The sequence below is a fragment of the Branchiostoma belcheri genome, unplaced genomic scaffold (genome assembly GCF_001625305.1).
Source record: "Branchiostoma belcheri isolate BF01 breed outbred unplaced genomic scaffold, Haploidv18h27 scaffold56, whole genome shotgun sequence".
NCBI classification, from domain to species: domain Eukaryota; kingdom Metazoa; phylum Chordata; class Leptocardii; order Amphioxiformes; family Branchiostomatidae; genus Branchiostoma; species Branchiostoma belcheri.
Genome location: NW_017804198.1, coordinates 925,715 through 942,394, shown reverse-complemented (window position 1 = coordinate 942,394; position 16,680 = coordinate 925,715). Strand labels below are relative to the sequence as shown.

Here is a 16,680-nt window from a genome sequence, read left to right as displayed (position 1 = left end):
GATATACTTCTGTCAGCAGTATTAGAACAGGTTGTACCTGTCGGTCCCTGTACATTTAGTCATAAAACTTGTTAGGCCACATCGACTTAATTAAATGGATGACATTCGCGCGCGCATTGATTTTCGCTTGTCCTAAAAAAAAAAAGATCACGTCCACGAGGCTCTGGCCTGGCTCTGAAGTTGGGTAGTCCATGGTAGTTAGCGACAATACAGAGCTTGGCACCTAGGCTACCGAAGCTCCACGACTCAAGTGCCGATTTGTAAATTCCACTAAAAGCCAGCATGTGCCGGCTTGTCGTATAACGTCGCTAAGTACTGCCGAAAATTCACAATACTAGAATTGTATTCACTTGGTTTAGGAGCATTTTCATCATGCCCGGATTTTTTTATTCGCCCGCGCGTACTGGTTTGGGGGTTTTCAGGATGTCATCCATAAAATTAAGCAGGTGTGGCCTTATGTTAGTAACGGTACTATGTCCTACTTAGGTCAAACAGGTGCACGTACTGCTTACGAAAGTCTAGTAGGAATTAGATAAGGAATCTATACTTGTTGCTGAAAAAAATTGTCACAATTTCCCTCCGAGAAAATTGATACTTATTGTCCGTGTACTGTTTTGTTTCTTCTACATTAGGCCACAGCAAGTAATTTTTATGGATGACATCAGCGCGCGCAAATTTTCATCTCATTTTGGAGAAAATAAAACAAGAAATTTTGTTGCCTTCTGACAGTGGCCAGCATGCCGAAAATGGGCAAAAATGGGCTAAGATGTAGAACCTTTGTTTTTTTTCGGCCCGCCTTGATTTGGATTTGGATTTGCATTAGATTTGGAGTCTGTGGAGGATGTCATCCATAAAATATATTTACTGTGGCCTGCATGACATTAAACTCTAGTCCCCAAGATTGTTTTTATCGTAATTTATATAATTACGCAAGCCGCCTCCCTCCGTTCGTACGCGTTATGTAAACAAGTCCGACCTTTGTCCTTTGATCGGTAATAGGCTACCCGTGTACAGCTAACAGATATTACAGGACGTTTATTCGGTACTGCATGTATACCTGACTACTGACACCATGGACAGACTAGTTCTCTCAGCCACGCTTCTCCTGTTGTTAGTAGAGGTTAGCACAGCTGCCTATTGCCATGGCAAGGTAAGGGGCATCTGAGTAGCTGTTTTGTTACGCCCTGCATACTTTAGTTATAAACCACCATGAAAAATGGAGGTTATATTTTCAGAGTGTATGTCTGTGTTCGTGTGTCTTAGTGTGTGTGTTAGCGATCAAGGTCCTTCAAGGATTGGTTTTATATATTTACGATAATATTTTGGGCCCCTAGTGGCCTTTCTATCTTGGCCTTTCTAGGCACCTGATATCCCCTGTTTAGGACAAACTACAACGGGCCACGATATTTGGGTGGAACCGGTCAACAACCATTGGACAAAGTTCACTGCGGGTGTTGTTAGAAGTCTTTCGTAGATCATAAAAATTACTTTTGCCGTGTGTTTGTGGATACTTGCTATAACCTTTAACTCCTCTTTAAGTTAACGAAAACATCTACATTTTAGCCAAAATGACCTTGATCTTCAGAAATTATCCAATTGGACTTAATGAGTCGATAACAGTCAAATGCAGACTTAGTTTTTATGTGTGGTACATATTGTAATTGTGAATCTGTATGTTCTGTTTGTTACTACGTTGTATTTTTATGTATTTGTAAGGTCAGCACAATTCAGCGATCCATAATTTTTATGTACTGATGACCACTGTTTTGAATAAAGAATCAAGGAGGGCCACTACTTATTCACTGTATTATAAACGGCAAAGTTCTTTGTTTATCTGAAAATTTTCAAATTCGGTTGATTTTAATTTAATAAAAAGTGGCCTTGTAGAAAAAACCCCGACCCTCTATATTGTAACTCGTGACTGACACGTGTACAGGTACAAAGTCCAATACTTCAACAGGTCGGGTACTCTCCAAGCAGAGGTTTGGCTTCGGCTTATTTTCGACGTGTTTTGGGCGTTTTTATGGGGCTATTTTGTACTGGTATATTCTTTTTTCGCCAGCCACGTCGGGTGATGTATCAGATACTGCCCGACCAATTTGATACTGTCTTGTAGCCACCAAAAGATCTGCTTGGAGACTACAGTGGTCCCCAGAAAACTAATATCAGTGTAGCGATACATTATCTATTCTTATTAATCTTTTTTTTTTTATTCTAGGCCAAAACCAAGTAAATTTTATGGATGACGTCCGCGCGCGCATTGATTTTGACCTGTTCCTAGAAAAAAAAACAAGAAATTCCGCTTCCTGTAACTATGACCAAAGAGTCACAACAGTGCCGCAAATCGTCAGATTGACATGAAACCCATAACGCGAAAACAGGACAGGATGACAACTGCTATTCCACCTGATTTATTGCTGTTTTGATGATAAATAAAAGACTTCTTGCTTGTTACACTGTGTCACCTCATTCAATTTGTGTCCTAACATTTGTCGTCTCTTAGTATTTTTCTGATCTAGGCCTCTTGTTTTTTAGGGCCCTTCTTGTTTTTTTTTCGCCCTCTCGCATTAGATTTAGGGTCTCCAAAGGACGTCATCCATAAAATTTACTTGGTGTGGCCCTATTGAAATTGCAACAATGCAATATACGCGGAACAGAGGCAGATGTTGCTGGTATTGTGTCCCGCACATAGAAACGAATACAGAACAGACAATACTTATTTTCACTTGAGTCTAGTGGGGAAATTCGTGTAAAGTGCCTTTCCCGAGGGCACAAGATCGGTGGCATGTCAGGACTCGACCCCGGGACCTCTTGGTTCCGAGTCGCGGATGCTGCCGTTGCGCCACACACTTATAACCTGCAGTTCTTGCTGTGTCGTTGTGTCTATTTACTCGTCTAGAGATCCAGCTAGTGCTACGAGTATCTAATCTGGTGAGAAATTGGTATTTATCGTTCATTGGAGTCTCAAACAGGAACGTAATGCTAAAATGACATTACATCTTAGAACGATTTTACTGTTACATGTACTAAAATCGATAATAATCCTGGTACACCTAAAGCCCTGGTTACATTCAACATAATACACTTGTTCAAACATTTTTCTTGCCGTCCATTAATTAGTAGGCAACAGTACCGGGCGAGTGGAAAACCTGTACCACGAAGGCCCATAGGTACAATATAGAACCAACTCCTACCGTGGGCATATATTCTCATGGAATGTCTAGTACTTCCAGAATTTTAATGTAGACAGAAGAATATATGGACGGAAAGATGTAGAAGGAAAAGGCAAACTCTACCACTGGATAAATCACGGAGATTACTTCCGGACGTTTGAAGTGAAATCCACATTACAATGACGTTTTTCTTTTGATGTTTGTATTGGTGTCCTTTGCTATCATTCAATCACTACGTAGGAAACCGGACTTGCGCTTTTGATTACCTTTGTACACATTTTGATGTGTATGTTTATTTATTTTTTAAAATGCAGTTATTCAGTGGTGGTGTCAAAATAAGCTCCCAACTTGACTACGTTCTGCATTTGTTTGTGTGTATGATCAATGGAAAAAAAGACACTTAAGAATCTTTGTCATGTTTAACTGTTTTTCCAGTTCATTCACATGTGTAAGTTCACATGTAACTCGTTCAGTCAGTTCATTTTAGTGACGTCCGGAAGTGATTTCCGTAATTGTCAAGGAATGAGCAATCCACCGCTTCCGTGACGTCACGCAGATAACACACGTGACTCGGTGTGCAGTGGATCATACGTTGCAGTCAGTCTACAGAGACGGGGGGCGCCACAGACTTTCTGCAACCTATGATACACTACTGCTCACCGAGTCACGTGTGGGTAAGTACAATTTCTTGTGTTGGATATTGCAATTCAAATTTGTTTCATAATGACTTCTACCAAAACAGGTATTTCCTTAGCACAACGGCCCACTTTGTGATACCTATTAGCTACTACAGGTGACATTGATAGCACACGAGTTGTTTGTGAGTGCCGCGGAAAATGTAACATTTATTCGAGTGATGACCTGTAATTTGCCCATACAACTTTTCATAACTATTCATAACATAACTATACATGTTATGGTGGTCAACTAGGATGTTTAGTCTTTCCTCCAGTCTTATTATTACCTTGTATAATACTGTAAATGTTAGTATTTCATATTAGTCTGTAATAGATTGTTTTAATGTTGAACTTTAAACTGTTTTTTCGAGGTAATTTATGTGTAATGATATGGATTTTATCGAATAACTTATCAATTTTAATTTGTTATGCAAGAATGTTAAGAAATCAAATTGTACAGCAAGACACAATTTAGCCAACGGCTACAAGTTCTTGTTTGTTTTCACAAATAAACCATTTGATTGATTGATTGATTGATTAAAAACTTTTTCTCATAAGTTTCTCCCCTGTCTGTTGAACAGCCCGAGCCCCGTACATCAGGGAATAACAACCCCATCCAGCAGAACTCTCCCAGGTTTGTGCGCAGTGTGCAGAACGGCAAGCTGTACACGGTGGGGGAGGGCGACGACACCATACAGGTCGTACATCTGTGGGGTAAGATGCAGAAATAGAGCCTAGGTTAGGACATGTCGATTTAATTATATGGATGACAAGACCGCGTGGGCATGAATTGTCGCCCGTCCCCCCCCCCTCACAAAAAAAAAAATTGGACCATACTGTAAATCATACAAAGCAGCTACAAAATGATGAAATATTTGTGGTGAATTAAAAATAAGAGTCGAAAATGATACTTATGCAGTAATTAGTGCCAAAATCAATTCCAAAAGCAAAGAAGAAAATCTGAAGAAATGAAAAGGAAGAGTATACTTAGTCTAGTTTATTTGTTTATTTGTTTATTTAAATTTTTCACAAAGTGAAAGGGAGGGCAAAACAGGTGCAAAGCACCTTTGCTAGTTGCCCTCCCACAGTATTATTCGCCATACCATACTCATTTGTTCAACCTTCATGATCATGACGACGTTGTCTGTTTCATTCAATCTGTCAGATTTCACAATAGGAAACGTTTTTGCCAATTTTCAACCTTTTTTTTCATTCGCACGCTCGCATCAGTTTGGGGTTCCCAGAGGATGTCATCCGTATAATCAAATCAAATTAATATGCTCTTACGGTGGCCCACAAAGACAGACTTCACCACGTAAACAACTACTAAAACCATTTCAAGCTTCACTGCACATAACACATATTTTTAAGCACACCTTAAAGCATGCGCGAAAAGATTCAGTTTCTTTCAAACACATTCACGTACATGTACTACTAGTACATGGTGACAGGAGCAGAGCAGACCATTAAAGTTGTGATTGCACATAGGATTCCGTAAAGTGCTAATCTGGCACTTGTAACAAGACAATGTTGTGAATCTGTTTGAAGACTTGCAACGCCCCCCTCCCCTCCCCAGGCACCCCTGCAGAGATGGGCCAGGCTCACGGACAGCTGGTGAAGGAACGAGCCCAGGGGATGATGGACAGAATGTGGGAGTACCTGGAGAAACAAGTGGTGAGTTTCATAGCTTGTTTTAGCTCGTTTTCGCTCGTTTGCTCTTGTTTCCGCATTTTCTGTACACCATTGTCTGTACATCCGTCAACTTAACGTTGATACTAGTTATCCAGTATAATTCACCAGAAGCAAAAAGACAGCTCTGTCAAGCAATCATGTAACCAATGGATTTATGATGGTTTATATATTTATGATGACTATACTTCTATGGTAATAACCTTGAGTGATACAAGGTATTATTGTAAATATTTCAACTCATTAAACCAAAGTGTTTAATCTGTCGATTAAGACGTAATTATAATCTGTATTAATGACCCTACAATTGATGATTTATGTTGTAAACAAGCATCGGAATTCAGCCTTGTACGTGACGGCTGCGAGTTATGCTGTTGTGATAAAAAATACCAATACATAGAAAAAATTAAATAAAAATAAATAAATAAAACTTTGGTTGATGCCCCGAGTACTGCCTTTGTGCTCAGACCAGGTGATGGTCGCTAAGTCCACACAATAGTCCATTACTTATCTCCTTGGGAATGTACTGGGAAAGGCCCACTTTATACTAGGAACGGTATACCAGTGTACCATTCTGGTAACGGTTCATCTATTTGTAGATATAATGTAACTAAAAGTTGCAATGTTAGTTAACTGAACATTGTCATCTTGCTACTTTCTTTGTGTATGTAATTACTACGTGCCGTACATGTATTTTGAGGGAAAAGCGTTTTCAGGGAAGTAAAGATGGGTTTTCAAAGTGAATTTTCTTTACGTAGTAAGTTAGATCAACCTTATCCCATAGCATGCTGATATACGCTGATGGAAAAGGTCTTTATGGGCGATACCACAAAAATAAAGGAGCTCGTCGTTATGTAGCCTACTTTTCGGGGCCATTTCACATAAAAATGTGCCAAGAAATTTCAGTAAATATCAATATCGGACAGATGTTCTCCTCCATAATATTTTTTTCGTATTGCCGTCCATCCTGAAATTTCATTGGAATTGCCTTTAACAAAATATGCAACCACTATCCAATGTGCCACATCCACATGTATCCCTAAACATTTCAGACTGATGCTATCAACGGCACCCTACCTGGGTTTTTCCAGCAGTGGTTTTTGGATGACGTCGCCAACCTTGGGTAGGTAAAAATGTACAATAGAGGTCCTCTATTCATTCATTAATCCATTATATTGTGGCTGGGATAGAATTTACATAGGTTGTTTACAGTTTTTTGGTATTAATTCCCTGTGAACTACATGTACTCAGAACTTCCTACATGGTAGGCCAAGGAGGTTGTATTGGTAGGCGAAACTGTCGTGCAGTTAGTTCTAATTATGGGTTCACCACACCACGAAGTGGTGTGGTGAAACCATATTGCTTTTTCTGGTGTTTCTTCTTCTTCTCCTCCTTCTTCTTCTTCTCCTGCCATTTTTTAAATGGATTCAGCTTCTTCATTTTAGGGCCTAAGGTCCTGAAATTTGGTATGGAGGTACAGTGGGCAAATACCCCTAGGCGTTTTTTAAATTTTTGTGATACAGGCTTTTAGAATGGTTTTATTTGAGTTTTTTTGGCTGTGTTATAGCAAATGTATTACTGTGTTAGTGTGCCATGTTTACCACGTTTGGGTATGAGTCATCACAATGGAATGCAGGGCATCAACCAATAGGCATGCAGCTTTCCTCTATTCTTCTTGCTGATTGGCTGTTGGGATTTAACTTAATTAACACCTGCACAGAGCATTTCCACCTGCACAGAGCATTTCTTGCTGATTGGCTGTTGGGATTTAACTTGATTAACACCTGCACAGAGCATTTCCATACTGACAGTATGTCTGTATTCAAGTGTTTTGGTAGGTATTTCAAGCTTTCCTGCTCCAGCATTGGAATGCGGGGCATGAACGTTATTTTTATTTTGAAAATCAACAGTTTGCATTATGCAATTAAAAATCCTAACCAATAAAGTAGGGAATAGCTATCCAACTGTTGTTTTAGTCGTATGTTACTTCATATTATAGTTATATCAATGTAAATCATTGTTTTCCCTTGTGTTTCTCATTCTTTCCCTGCCATGTCGTAAAATGTGGTGAACCCATCGCTGTATTTGCTCCAAAGCAAATATTGGCCTTTCTAGTGTAATTCTGTTTTCTTTTCTTTACGTTCCAGACTCGAGGTTGCTTTAGACATGGAAGTCTTGGCTACTGAAAAGTTCTCAGGTATTTTCCAGGCCGTACCGATGTCATTTTATGATAATGAATGAAGAACGTTGTTATATATACCTACCTCCTCGGTAAGGCCACCGACGGGTGGGGGTAGCGACAAAAAAACGGCCATATATAAAAAGGTAACGATCATTCCCCCACAAGCTTGGAGAGTAGTGTCACATGCTAACTAAAACACAACCCATTGACGGCTAACTGTTCTCCAGGTGGATACTTTCTAGAGGAAATCCAGGGCATGGCGGCAGCTGCCGGGGTGGATTATAAGGTACCGTATAGCCAGATGGCGTTGACCAATGAGAAGGCTCAGTTTGAATACTGATCATTATTTCTCCATATTGACCAGTTACTATTCCCCTTATTCATGATTATTCTCAACATTCTGTACTTTTTGCGATGTTGGCAGTGGTCAATTTGTTTGAATGCAAAAATTACGTGGAAGGGTGGGTGCTGTTTTTTGTTAAATTTTTAAGAATCATTTTAGAAATTGATAAATGTAGAATGTAGTAATTATCAGATCTCATTATTCACAAGCCTCCAATTATTTAGAAAGTAAATTTTCTGCGTGTTTTGGAGGAAGAAAATATAAACATGAACATTGTTCTTACTCTTTCTCAGAAAGTACTGCGGATTCACATGATAGGAGAACTCACGTAAGATGTCTTCTTTTGTATACCTGTTTTATAGCCGAGACGCCTTTTTTCGTGTTGTTGAATATTCCCGGCTATATTTTCAGGTATTTTAAAAAAATAAAGTAATTTGGACACCCCCGTGCAGTTTTCGGTGTGATAGCCTGTCGGCAAGAACTGTCGCAAAAGTGTATGCGCTAATCCGTCGGGGTCATACGACTTTTTCAAAATAGGGGGAACAGTTACTTATATCATGACATCTATCAACAATAAACTAAATGCCGTAACGTTATCGCGGTATTTCTTTTTATCTGATGTTTAACTCTGTTGTTACTAACAGCGCTATGTAATCTAATGGTTTATACATTTCGCGCTGACGGCGTTTTTAACATTTAACTGGCACTTACGATTTACAGCTGTTGTTCAGTAGCATGAAAGTTCATCTGAAGTCGGAGAACAGTTTAATTCTCATTAAGCTGTTGTCCACTGTATGAGTTAAGACTTGCGTAGACTAATTGGCTATATGTACACTGCTTTTGGGAAGGAGGATTCAACTTCTTCGTCTTCTTAAATACCCCCCGACCACCCCCAAATGGGTATTACTAGGGGGGGGGGGGTGCGGCTACTCAAACTATGACCAATGTCGTTACTGTTGCCATTGCTGTTAATTTGATGTCAGAAATCGTCAGATGTTATTGTGAACATTATGGATGTTTCGGAGTCTCACGTTACTTATTTCCTCCTGTTCCCGACAGGAAAGGTTCCTGTTCCATGTTCGGTGCCTGGGGAAAGGCGCTGTTCCCGTACGGGACCATGTTACCTGCCACACAGCTTCTGCAGCTCCGAGCACTGGACTGGATCACAGACGGTGTGTGTAATGATAGAAATAATCTTTTTAAATAAATTACAATAGTGTCCATACCCCTAACCCTTGACTATTGAAAAATTAATCTTCCTCGTGCGCTTCTGTCATCCTTTATTATACAAACTCATTTCAAATTATATTCATAACGTCACAAAGAAACGAGAAAAAGCCTAGAGTAGTTTTAGAGCTAGTGTAGTTCAGTATCAGTAGTCCTGTTTGTACTACAAATATGTATAAACCTTTTCATCTGTTCACCTGTACTTAGTACTATAATGTACAATAAAGGTTATCTATAATATTTAAGTCCCTGTCACACATTGAGGACCTTCCCCCGAACAGGCCATACCAGGGCATACCTACCTTCCGATACGAATCAAGCCGAATTTGAGTTTAATTTGAGTGCTAAAAACGCCCAACCTACATTGTAATCCCGAACACCAGCCATTATTTTGTTTTGTTTTATTTTATTTTATTTTATTTTATTTTATTTTATTTTATTTTATTTTATTTTATTTTATTTTATTTTATTTTATTTTATTTTATTTTATTTTATTTTATTTTATTTTATTTTATTTTATTTTATTTTATTTTATTTTATTTTATTTTACTTTATTTAATTTTATTTAATTTTTTTTATTTCATTTTATTTTGTTTTATTTTATTTTGGACGAATTGTGAAAAATACACCTTACCTAAAAAGGTCTCCTCAAATCGTGAGCTGTCAAGCTACAGAGCGGAACGGTAAAAAGGAAATTAACGTCTGTACACCTTTAATCACGGGATATTGCTGTTTCAAGATCTGACCTTATTTTTGATGGGATTAGGGTCAGACGTACAGTAGCAAAAGACACCCGTCAACATGTAGAACAGTTGCTGAACTTACATGTAGGACCCTCCCGTTAATAATGATAAATTACAACAAATACAACAAACAATAACACAAAAGTCTTTATTATTCCAGGACCACTGCAGGACTTCCCTCAGATCACGGTATACCACCCCGAGGGGGAAGGGAACGGGCACGCCTTCGCTAACGTCGGCTGGTCGGGTTGGATCGGCTCCATCACCGGTAAATATCCTTCATCAATAAACTGGTGGTCGTACTACTAAGCACCTAGTACCAGCACAGAAACAAGAAATAGTCATGCCTTCAAGCACCAGTGTTATCAAACAAGGATTGAGGTGTTCAAAAACTCTGACTCTTTTTTTTCGCTTGAACTATTGTACAGTGGAGCTCACTGCCAGCAAGTACGGTGGGGAAATCCTGACTAGATAGCGTTAAACAATGTTTATAGTTAGATGTGAAAATGTTAGGCGTAACAAGTCGTGTGGGGTAATAAACTTAGTAGCTAGTTGCCGTGCCGCGTTCCTGCGACGCTGGTGTGTTACGCCAAAGGGGTGGTCATCCCGGCTATACATAACTTTATTGCGCAACAATTGTACAGTGTACAAAGTATGGCATCTACTAATGTAAGTAAGTACATGTCAACTACATTTTCATAAGGCTGAGATAGGTATGAGATTAGGCTGAGACTAGTATGAGATAGGTATCAACTTATACAATCGTTTAAGGAGTTTCTAATATCCATACAGTTTTTAATATAAATCCCTATGTATAGCATGTAGGGGTTGTCACAAGTCAATATGTATTTTTAAAATTTTCTTTCCAAGTTCATTGTGGTGAATGCTGGGTATACAGAATAAGGATACAGAAGCTGGTGTGTTACGCCGAGGGACGGTTACACCGGCTGTACAGATCAATTAGATACAGATAGGATTTGGATTTCTCGTTTGATAAAATTGCTTATTAAATGGCATCTGACGACATTTGTATGGATCTTGTAAGTAGTGAAATAATAAGTTTATTATTGCCTGTCTCGTTCCGAATTTCAAGGCATGTCAGAGAAGCAGATGGCGATTTCTGAGATCGGTGTGTCCTACCCTGACGACTCGTTTGGGGCGGAGTCCAGGTTTGGGGTGCCATTCACGGTGATTTCAACTAGTACATACAATTATAGAGACTAACACTTCATTCATCTCCAACGCAACTCACTAAAAGTGCATCGTTTAGTGCCACCGATATGCTAATATGATACCAAGGAGGCAAATTTGGTAGCTCGAGTATTTGTAAGACAGTGAGTTGCCCCAGCGTGCTTCACGTTTATTATGTTTACTGAAGGAAAACATATTGTTTTTGCTCCGTTTCGTCCTTCTCCAAACAGTGACCTATGACCTGACCAATGACACGATTTGTTGTCTGTCACCATGGTGACTGGTGTTGGGTTACATAATGTTGCAATTTCATGGTCTGCTCTGGTCCTGTCACCATATACTAGTAGTACATGTATGTGAATGTGCTTGAGTAAGAATTAACAGAGCAGACCATGTCCGAAGGTAAACATTATGCATTTGCTTTGCAAATATTACTTCTCTAGTTTGGTGAGTGGTTTAGGTAAGTCATCATTGGCGGCATGGGTGAATTCCCGCTTGGAATCCCTACCGCTCCCATGTGTTTTAGCACTAGCCTGGTTACCAAACCTATTATAGCTCCCGAGTCCTACATTCTCTCCGAAAATATTTGTAGGACTCGGGAGCTAGAATAGGTTTGGTAACCAGGCTATTTTAGTACAATCTGAAACAAAAGATCTCATCTCCATGAAATATTGAGAGCTTTGTTATATGTTTTTTATTTGTCCCATCAATTATGTAAATTAAATTGTAATTAGCATTATCTATTCTAATTTTCAGATTTCTCAACTCAACTCAACTCAACTCAAATTACATATATTTTAGGTGTGAAAGGTCTATTCTTTAGTAATGTTTCAATTCAACATTTCATCATTTATTGAGCAAATGAACTCCTCATTAACATGATATATGAATAGCAATGGTAACCTCTAACTGATTGTCCAAAGTCGGTCGTTATTTGCATAATAACTATTGGCTTATGTTTCACCAGCCATGGAGTACATGTACATGTTTCAAATACTGGAATGAAGGATTTCCTGTTTTTTTCGCCATCCTTCCTAGTACTTGTTGAGAGACATCCTCCAGTTTGATGAAACCATAGATGACAGCATCAACCGCATCGCGAACTCCGCACGGACCTGTGACCTCATCTTCGGGGTTGGCGACGGCAAGGTGGGCCTCTCACCGACATTTCAGACCATCGTGTTTAAAGCTACATTATGCAACATTAGGACGATATAGAAAATAAACTCTCTGGTAATTTCTTTACTAACAGTTAAATCAACCCTACTCCATTGCAAAGTGTCATTCAGGAAGCGGATGTGCCAAAAATATGACATATTAATTAAGACTGTCTTTTAACATTTGGAAACTAAGCTACCAGCCATGCTTTTTTTCTAAATTCTGGTAGTTTTGGCACCACAGTTTGTGTGCCTTGTGTGGGCTTTGTAGCACCAACAATAAATGCTCGAAATGTGAGCTTGATCTGAAGTACTGCTTCTCACCGCTATACGCTTAGCCACCTCAACAGCAGAAAATCACCCTTTCTTCCTCAATAGTCCATCAGTCAAGAGAAAATTTCATGCTGACAGTTTCTTCCCCAGAACCACTTCACTGTGGAACAAGCTTCCCCGTGAATGTTTCACCGCTAATTACAACCTCCAACGGTTTAAATCAAGGGTGAACAAATATCTGACCACGCAGTCATCACTGTAACCCAAAACATGTAAGTGTCTCTCACGAGCCTTGTTTTGAGGTGAATTCTGAAGTAAGTAAAAAAAAAAAAATACGTGGCCAACGGAGGTAACGATGAACGTCAAGCAGGTGAGAGACATTACTAGTTGTGTAAAACAAAATCCCATATTATCATGAAAGTTCATCTGTGTTGGTAGTAATCATAGTAAAACATTGAACTTTATTCCAACACACAGGTTACAGAGAGATCAAATTTTCAGCGACCACTGTCGCCTTCATCAGGATAATCAATGACCTATCACTTCACAACGTGATCTCGCGAGAGTTATGGTTTACAAACACGTGACCTTATTCACACGAGTTTATAAATCGTAACTCTCGCGAGATCACGTTGTGAAGTGATTGGTCATCCTAATGAAGGTGACAGTGGTCGCTGAAAATTTGATCTCTCTGTAACCTGTGTGTTGGAAAGTTCAATGTTTTACTATAAAACCCCACATCCTTTGTTCTACGAATGTGATGAAATTATTTTCAAGAATGTTCGGATATTTTTCCAGCTGAACGAGTTCCGTGGTGTGCAATACTCAGCCTCTGTTGCTAACTTCTTCGACGACCAGAACCTGAAGCCAGCAGCAGACTGGCACCCGCTGATCAAGGATGTGGTTTACTTTGGTAAGGCAACAGTCCATGTCGATGCGAGCTCGGCAGAATGCTTAATAGCTAGAACTGCAGTCTTCAAGCACACCTTTCAGCATGCCTAAAGAATCCGTTTCTTCGCTTCCTGTGTACCTTTATGCATGCTTTAAGGCTTTAAGGTGTGATTAAAGAATGGATTTTGTGCAGTGTTTGGTTATAGGGGCAGATTCTTGCACCACGAAAAGAGCTCAACATGTTCGTCAACCCAAGAGAGTCTCACAGAATTCTAAACCAAATCTCTGGTCTTCTTTAGTAAAATGATCTCCTCCTCACGGAAATGTGACTTGTGTTATCCTAGAGAAGACAAAAAATATTGACTAAAGTTTCTTTTGTTTTACGCAAATAAGACCTTTTACCGACACATATAAACTGCCACGCAGAGATTTCCATATAAAACTATCACACACATGTACGGAGGTTTTGTAAACTGTGGATGAGAAAAAGAGGTTCAAACGTCTAAGATGTTAACGATTTCATTGACTGTATTTCAATGGCTGCAGGTATGGACTGGCTGTGCCCAGGATACAGTGAGGTCTTGGCTAAGCAGCTCAACACCTTACATGGCAACCTGACGGCACAGGCTGCAATTAGAGCCGTCATGCCGTATGTGCAAACAGGTCAGTACTCCTCATGATCCCACCGCTGACACCATCTTGTGTTTGCGTTAGGTTGTTAAACATTGCAAAAGAGACACTGACAGCCGACTGCAGATGTTTAGTCTCACTAGTGTGGTCTGTACGTGCCTATACTCTTCAGGATCCCACCGCTGACACCATCTTGTGTTTGTTTTGACGAGCAAACATAGTGCAAAAGAGACACCATATTTGAGAGCCGACTGCAGATGTTTATTCTGATAGCGTGGTCTGTACATGTATGTGCAAAACAGGCTAGTACTCATCAGGATCCCACCGCTGACACCATCTTGTGTTGGGTTCTGCAGCAGACAAGTAAACATCGTAAAAAAGACACTCTAGATTTTCATCCATACTAGCGTGGTCTGTTTAGTGTTACCATTCGTCTTGGGTGGGTGGCAAATGGTAATTGTCTGGCTACCAGAACACCTGCTTGGAGTTTAAAGGATTGCAAGAACCAACAAAATCATCACAGTTCGAGCACGGTAGTCACTTCACGCACACATACAAACAGAAACACACACACACACACACACACACACACACACACACACAAACACAAACAATAAGTTGATAATGATGTTCCTGTCCCCTTTAGGCAGCCTGCACATCGCCGTGTACGATCTGACCAATCAGCTGATGTTCGTGGCCAATGCACGAGGTACTGGGGAGTCAGGACCGGACAATGCGTATGACAGGTAAAAAAACAGACAAGCTTTATAAGGAACCGTGTGATGATCCCAAAGCAGATCATACGGTGGCAAACATTATCCATTTGCAATACGAGTGTTTGTTAGTCAACTGGATGTTAATAGCCTTTTGACGTTGCGATTGTATGGCGGCAAATCTTCGATGGCTAATGGACACTCCTCAGGCCAATGGATATATAGAGCTTTGTCATTACTGTAAAGTGACGAACACGCAACACCACAATGAACATACAAGGGAGACGCCTTTCACAAAAGTTGACGATGTTTAACTGCATTCTTGTCTTTGTCTTACATAAGATACCGTTAAGTTATGCCTTATCTTTTCGAAATTGTTGGTGTCAAAGGCCATTAGCACTGTACGGAATCCTATCTTTGAGCACTCCTTAACTTAAGGTTTGCTTAAAGATCATGCTTAATGATCATGCGTTAAGGTGCACGAGGGAAGAAACGGAATATTTACGCATGCTTTAATGTGTGCTTAATAGATTTTGTGCAGTGATATAAATATTCTCTACAACATGCAAAACTTGATGTGTCTCCCTGCAGGCCATTCGTCCGACTGGACATGAGGTCGCTGTTTGCGGAACAGAGGCCGTCCTAGAGGGAATGAGGCGGTCTTGGTTTCATACAGGCAGTCAAACCGTCAAACAGACGAACAACTGCAACGAACAGCCATATGAACATTGCTGGGCTAGTGCAACCAGAATGAATCATGCAGTAATTTAAAAGTAAAACTATAGGCCTAGCCTGCACCTGTACGTGAACTACTTGTTAAAAATACAATATATTTCGTATACTGGTACCTATGATATGGAGTGAAATAGAAATAGACGATCTTCATCTATTTTGTTTAATGGTAAAGTTTGATTCAAATAAACAAACACACAATGACAGAAGCATGTTTTAATTGATGACAACAGACTGTACTTCCCTCAATGTCACCAACACTGCAGGCTCCTTTACTCCAGCACATATATTTCTACTTGGAACTTAAGCAAGTTACGAAGGAAAATTATTGCGTAGCTGATATGCAATCAAAATATTCAGATAGCTCCCCAATCATACTCTATACATTTCTCGAATCAAAACACACTATTAAGACCGGGAATTTATGCCTGGAAACTTCTATGGTGTCAAAAACAAAGTCAAATTCTGAGTTCCCCCAGTAGGGGGATTATTCCAATTTTGGCGTCGCCTAATAGTGAAGTATGTAATCAGTCTGCACAAATTCTACGAGTTTCATTCGGATGTGCGAGTAATATCTCACAGTCTATGATATGACATCAAGTTATATTGAATGCACATTTCTGTTTCAACAGAAAACGTGATGTAATAAGTGCAATAAATATCACATTTCTTTGTTCACATTTTTGATGTGCTGTGCTTGTAAAATAAATATCTGTAAAATCACATATGATGATTGAAATACCGATGTCTTGAAGCATTTCGTTTTACTTTGAAAGCAATCATATCCTGTTTTTATGAAGCAAGTTTAAACTGTAATTTCCAACACAAGAAATTGGACTCACCCAAATTTTCAACTGTACAACTCCAGTCTTTGTCAAGGAATGAACAATCCACCGCTTCCGTGACGTCACGCAGATAACACACGTGACTCCGTGAGCAGTGGATCATCAGTTGCAGGAAGTCTGTGGCGCCCCCCGTCTCTATTGAGGGATGGTTGTAATACCCTGATGTAGATGGCCTATATTTAATCCCTTAATCGGTGGATTGCTCATTTCTTGA

General features: G+C 39.6%; 1 protein-coding gene across 1 annotated transcript; it reads left to right on the top strand.

Moving 5' to 3' along the window:
- Positions 1–992: 992 nt before the first annotated feature.
- LOC109481548 (protein dcd1A-like) lies at positions 993–16,255 on the top strand. The gene is made up of 15 exons (XM_019784136.1): positions 993–1,150; positions 4,432–4,564; positions 5,427–5,524; positions 6,592–6,662; positions 7,687–7,736; positions 7,949–8,007; positions 8,358–8,392; positions 9,124–9,236; positions 10,195–10,302; positions 11,128–11,222; positions 12,264–12,374; positions 13,454–13,568; positions 14,093–14,209; positions 14,823–14,922; positions 15,481–16,255. The coding sequence occupies exons 1-15, from the start codon at positions 1,073–1,075 to the stop codon at positions 15,533–15,535; spliced, it is 1,338 nt and encodes a 445-aa protein (XP_019639695.1). The 5' UTR covers positions 993–1,072; the 3' UTR covers positions 15,536–16,255.
- The last annotated feature ends 425 nt before the right edge of the window (positions 16,256–16,680 follow it).

Excerpts from the sequence above, each read along its gene's own strand:
- LOC109481548 (XM_019784136.1), top strand. The coding sequence starts at position 1,073 with ATGGACAGACTAGTTCTCTCAGCCACGCTTCTCCTGTTGTTAGTAGAG. Across the intron at positions 7,737-7,948 it reads GGCTACTGAAAAGTTCTCAG|GTGGATACTTTCTAGAGGAA; the intron begins GTATTTTCCAGG and ends ACTGTTCTCCAG. Across the intron at positions 11,223-12,263 it reads GGTTTGGGGTGCCATTCACG|TACTTGTTGAGAGACATCCT; the intron begins GTGATTTCAACT and ends CATCCTTCCTAG.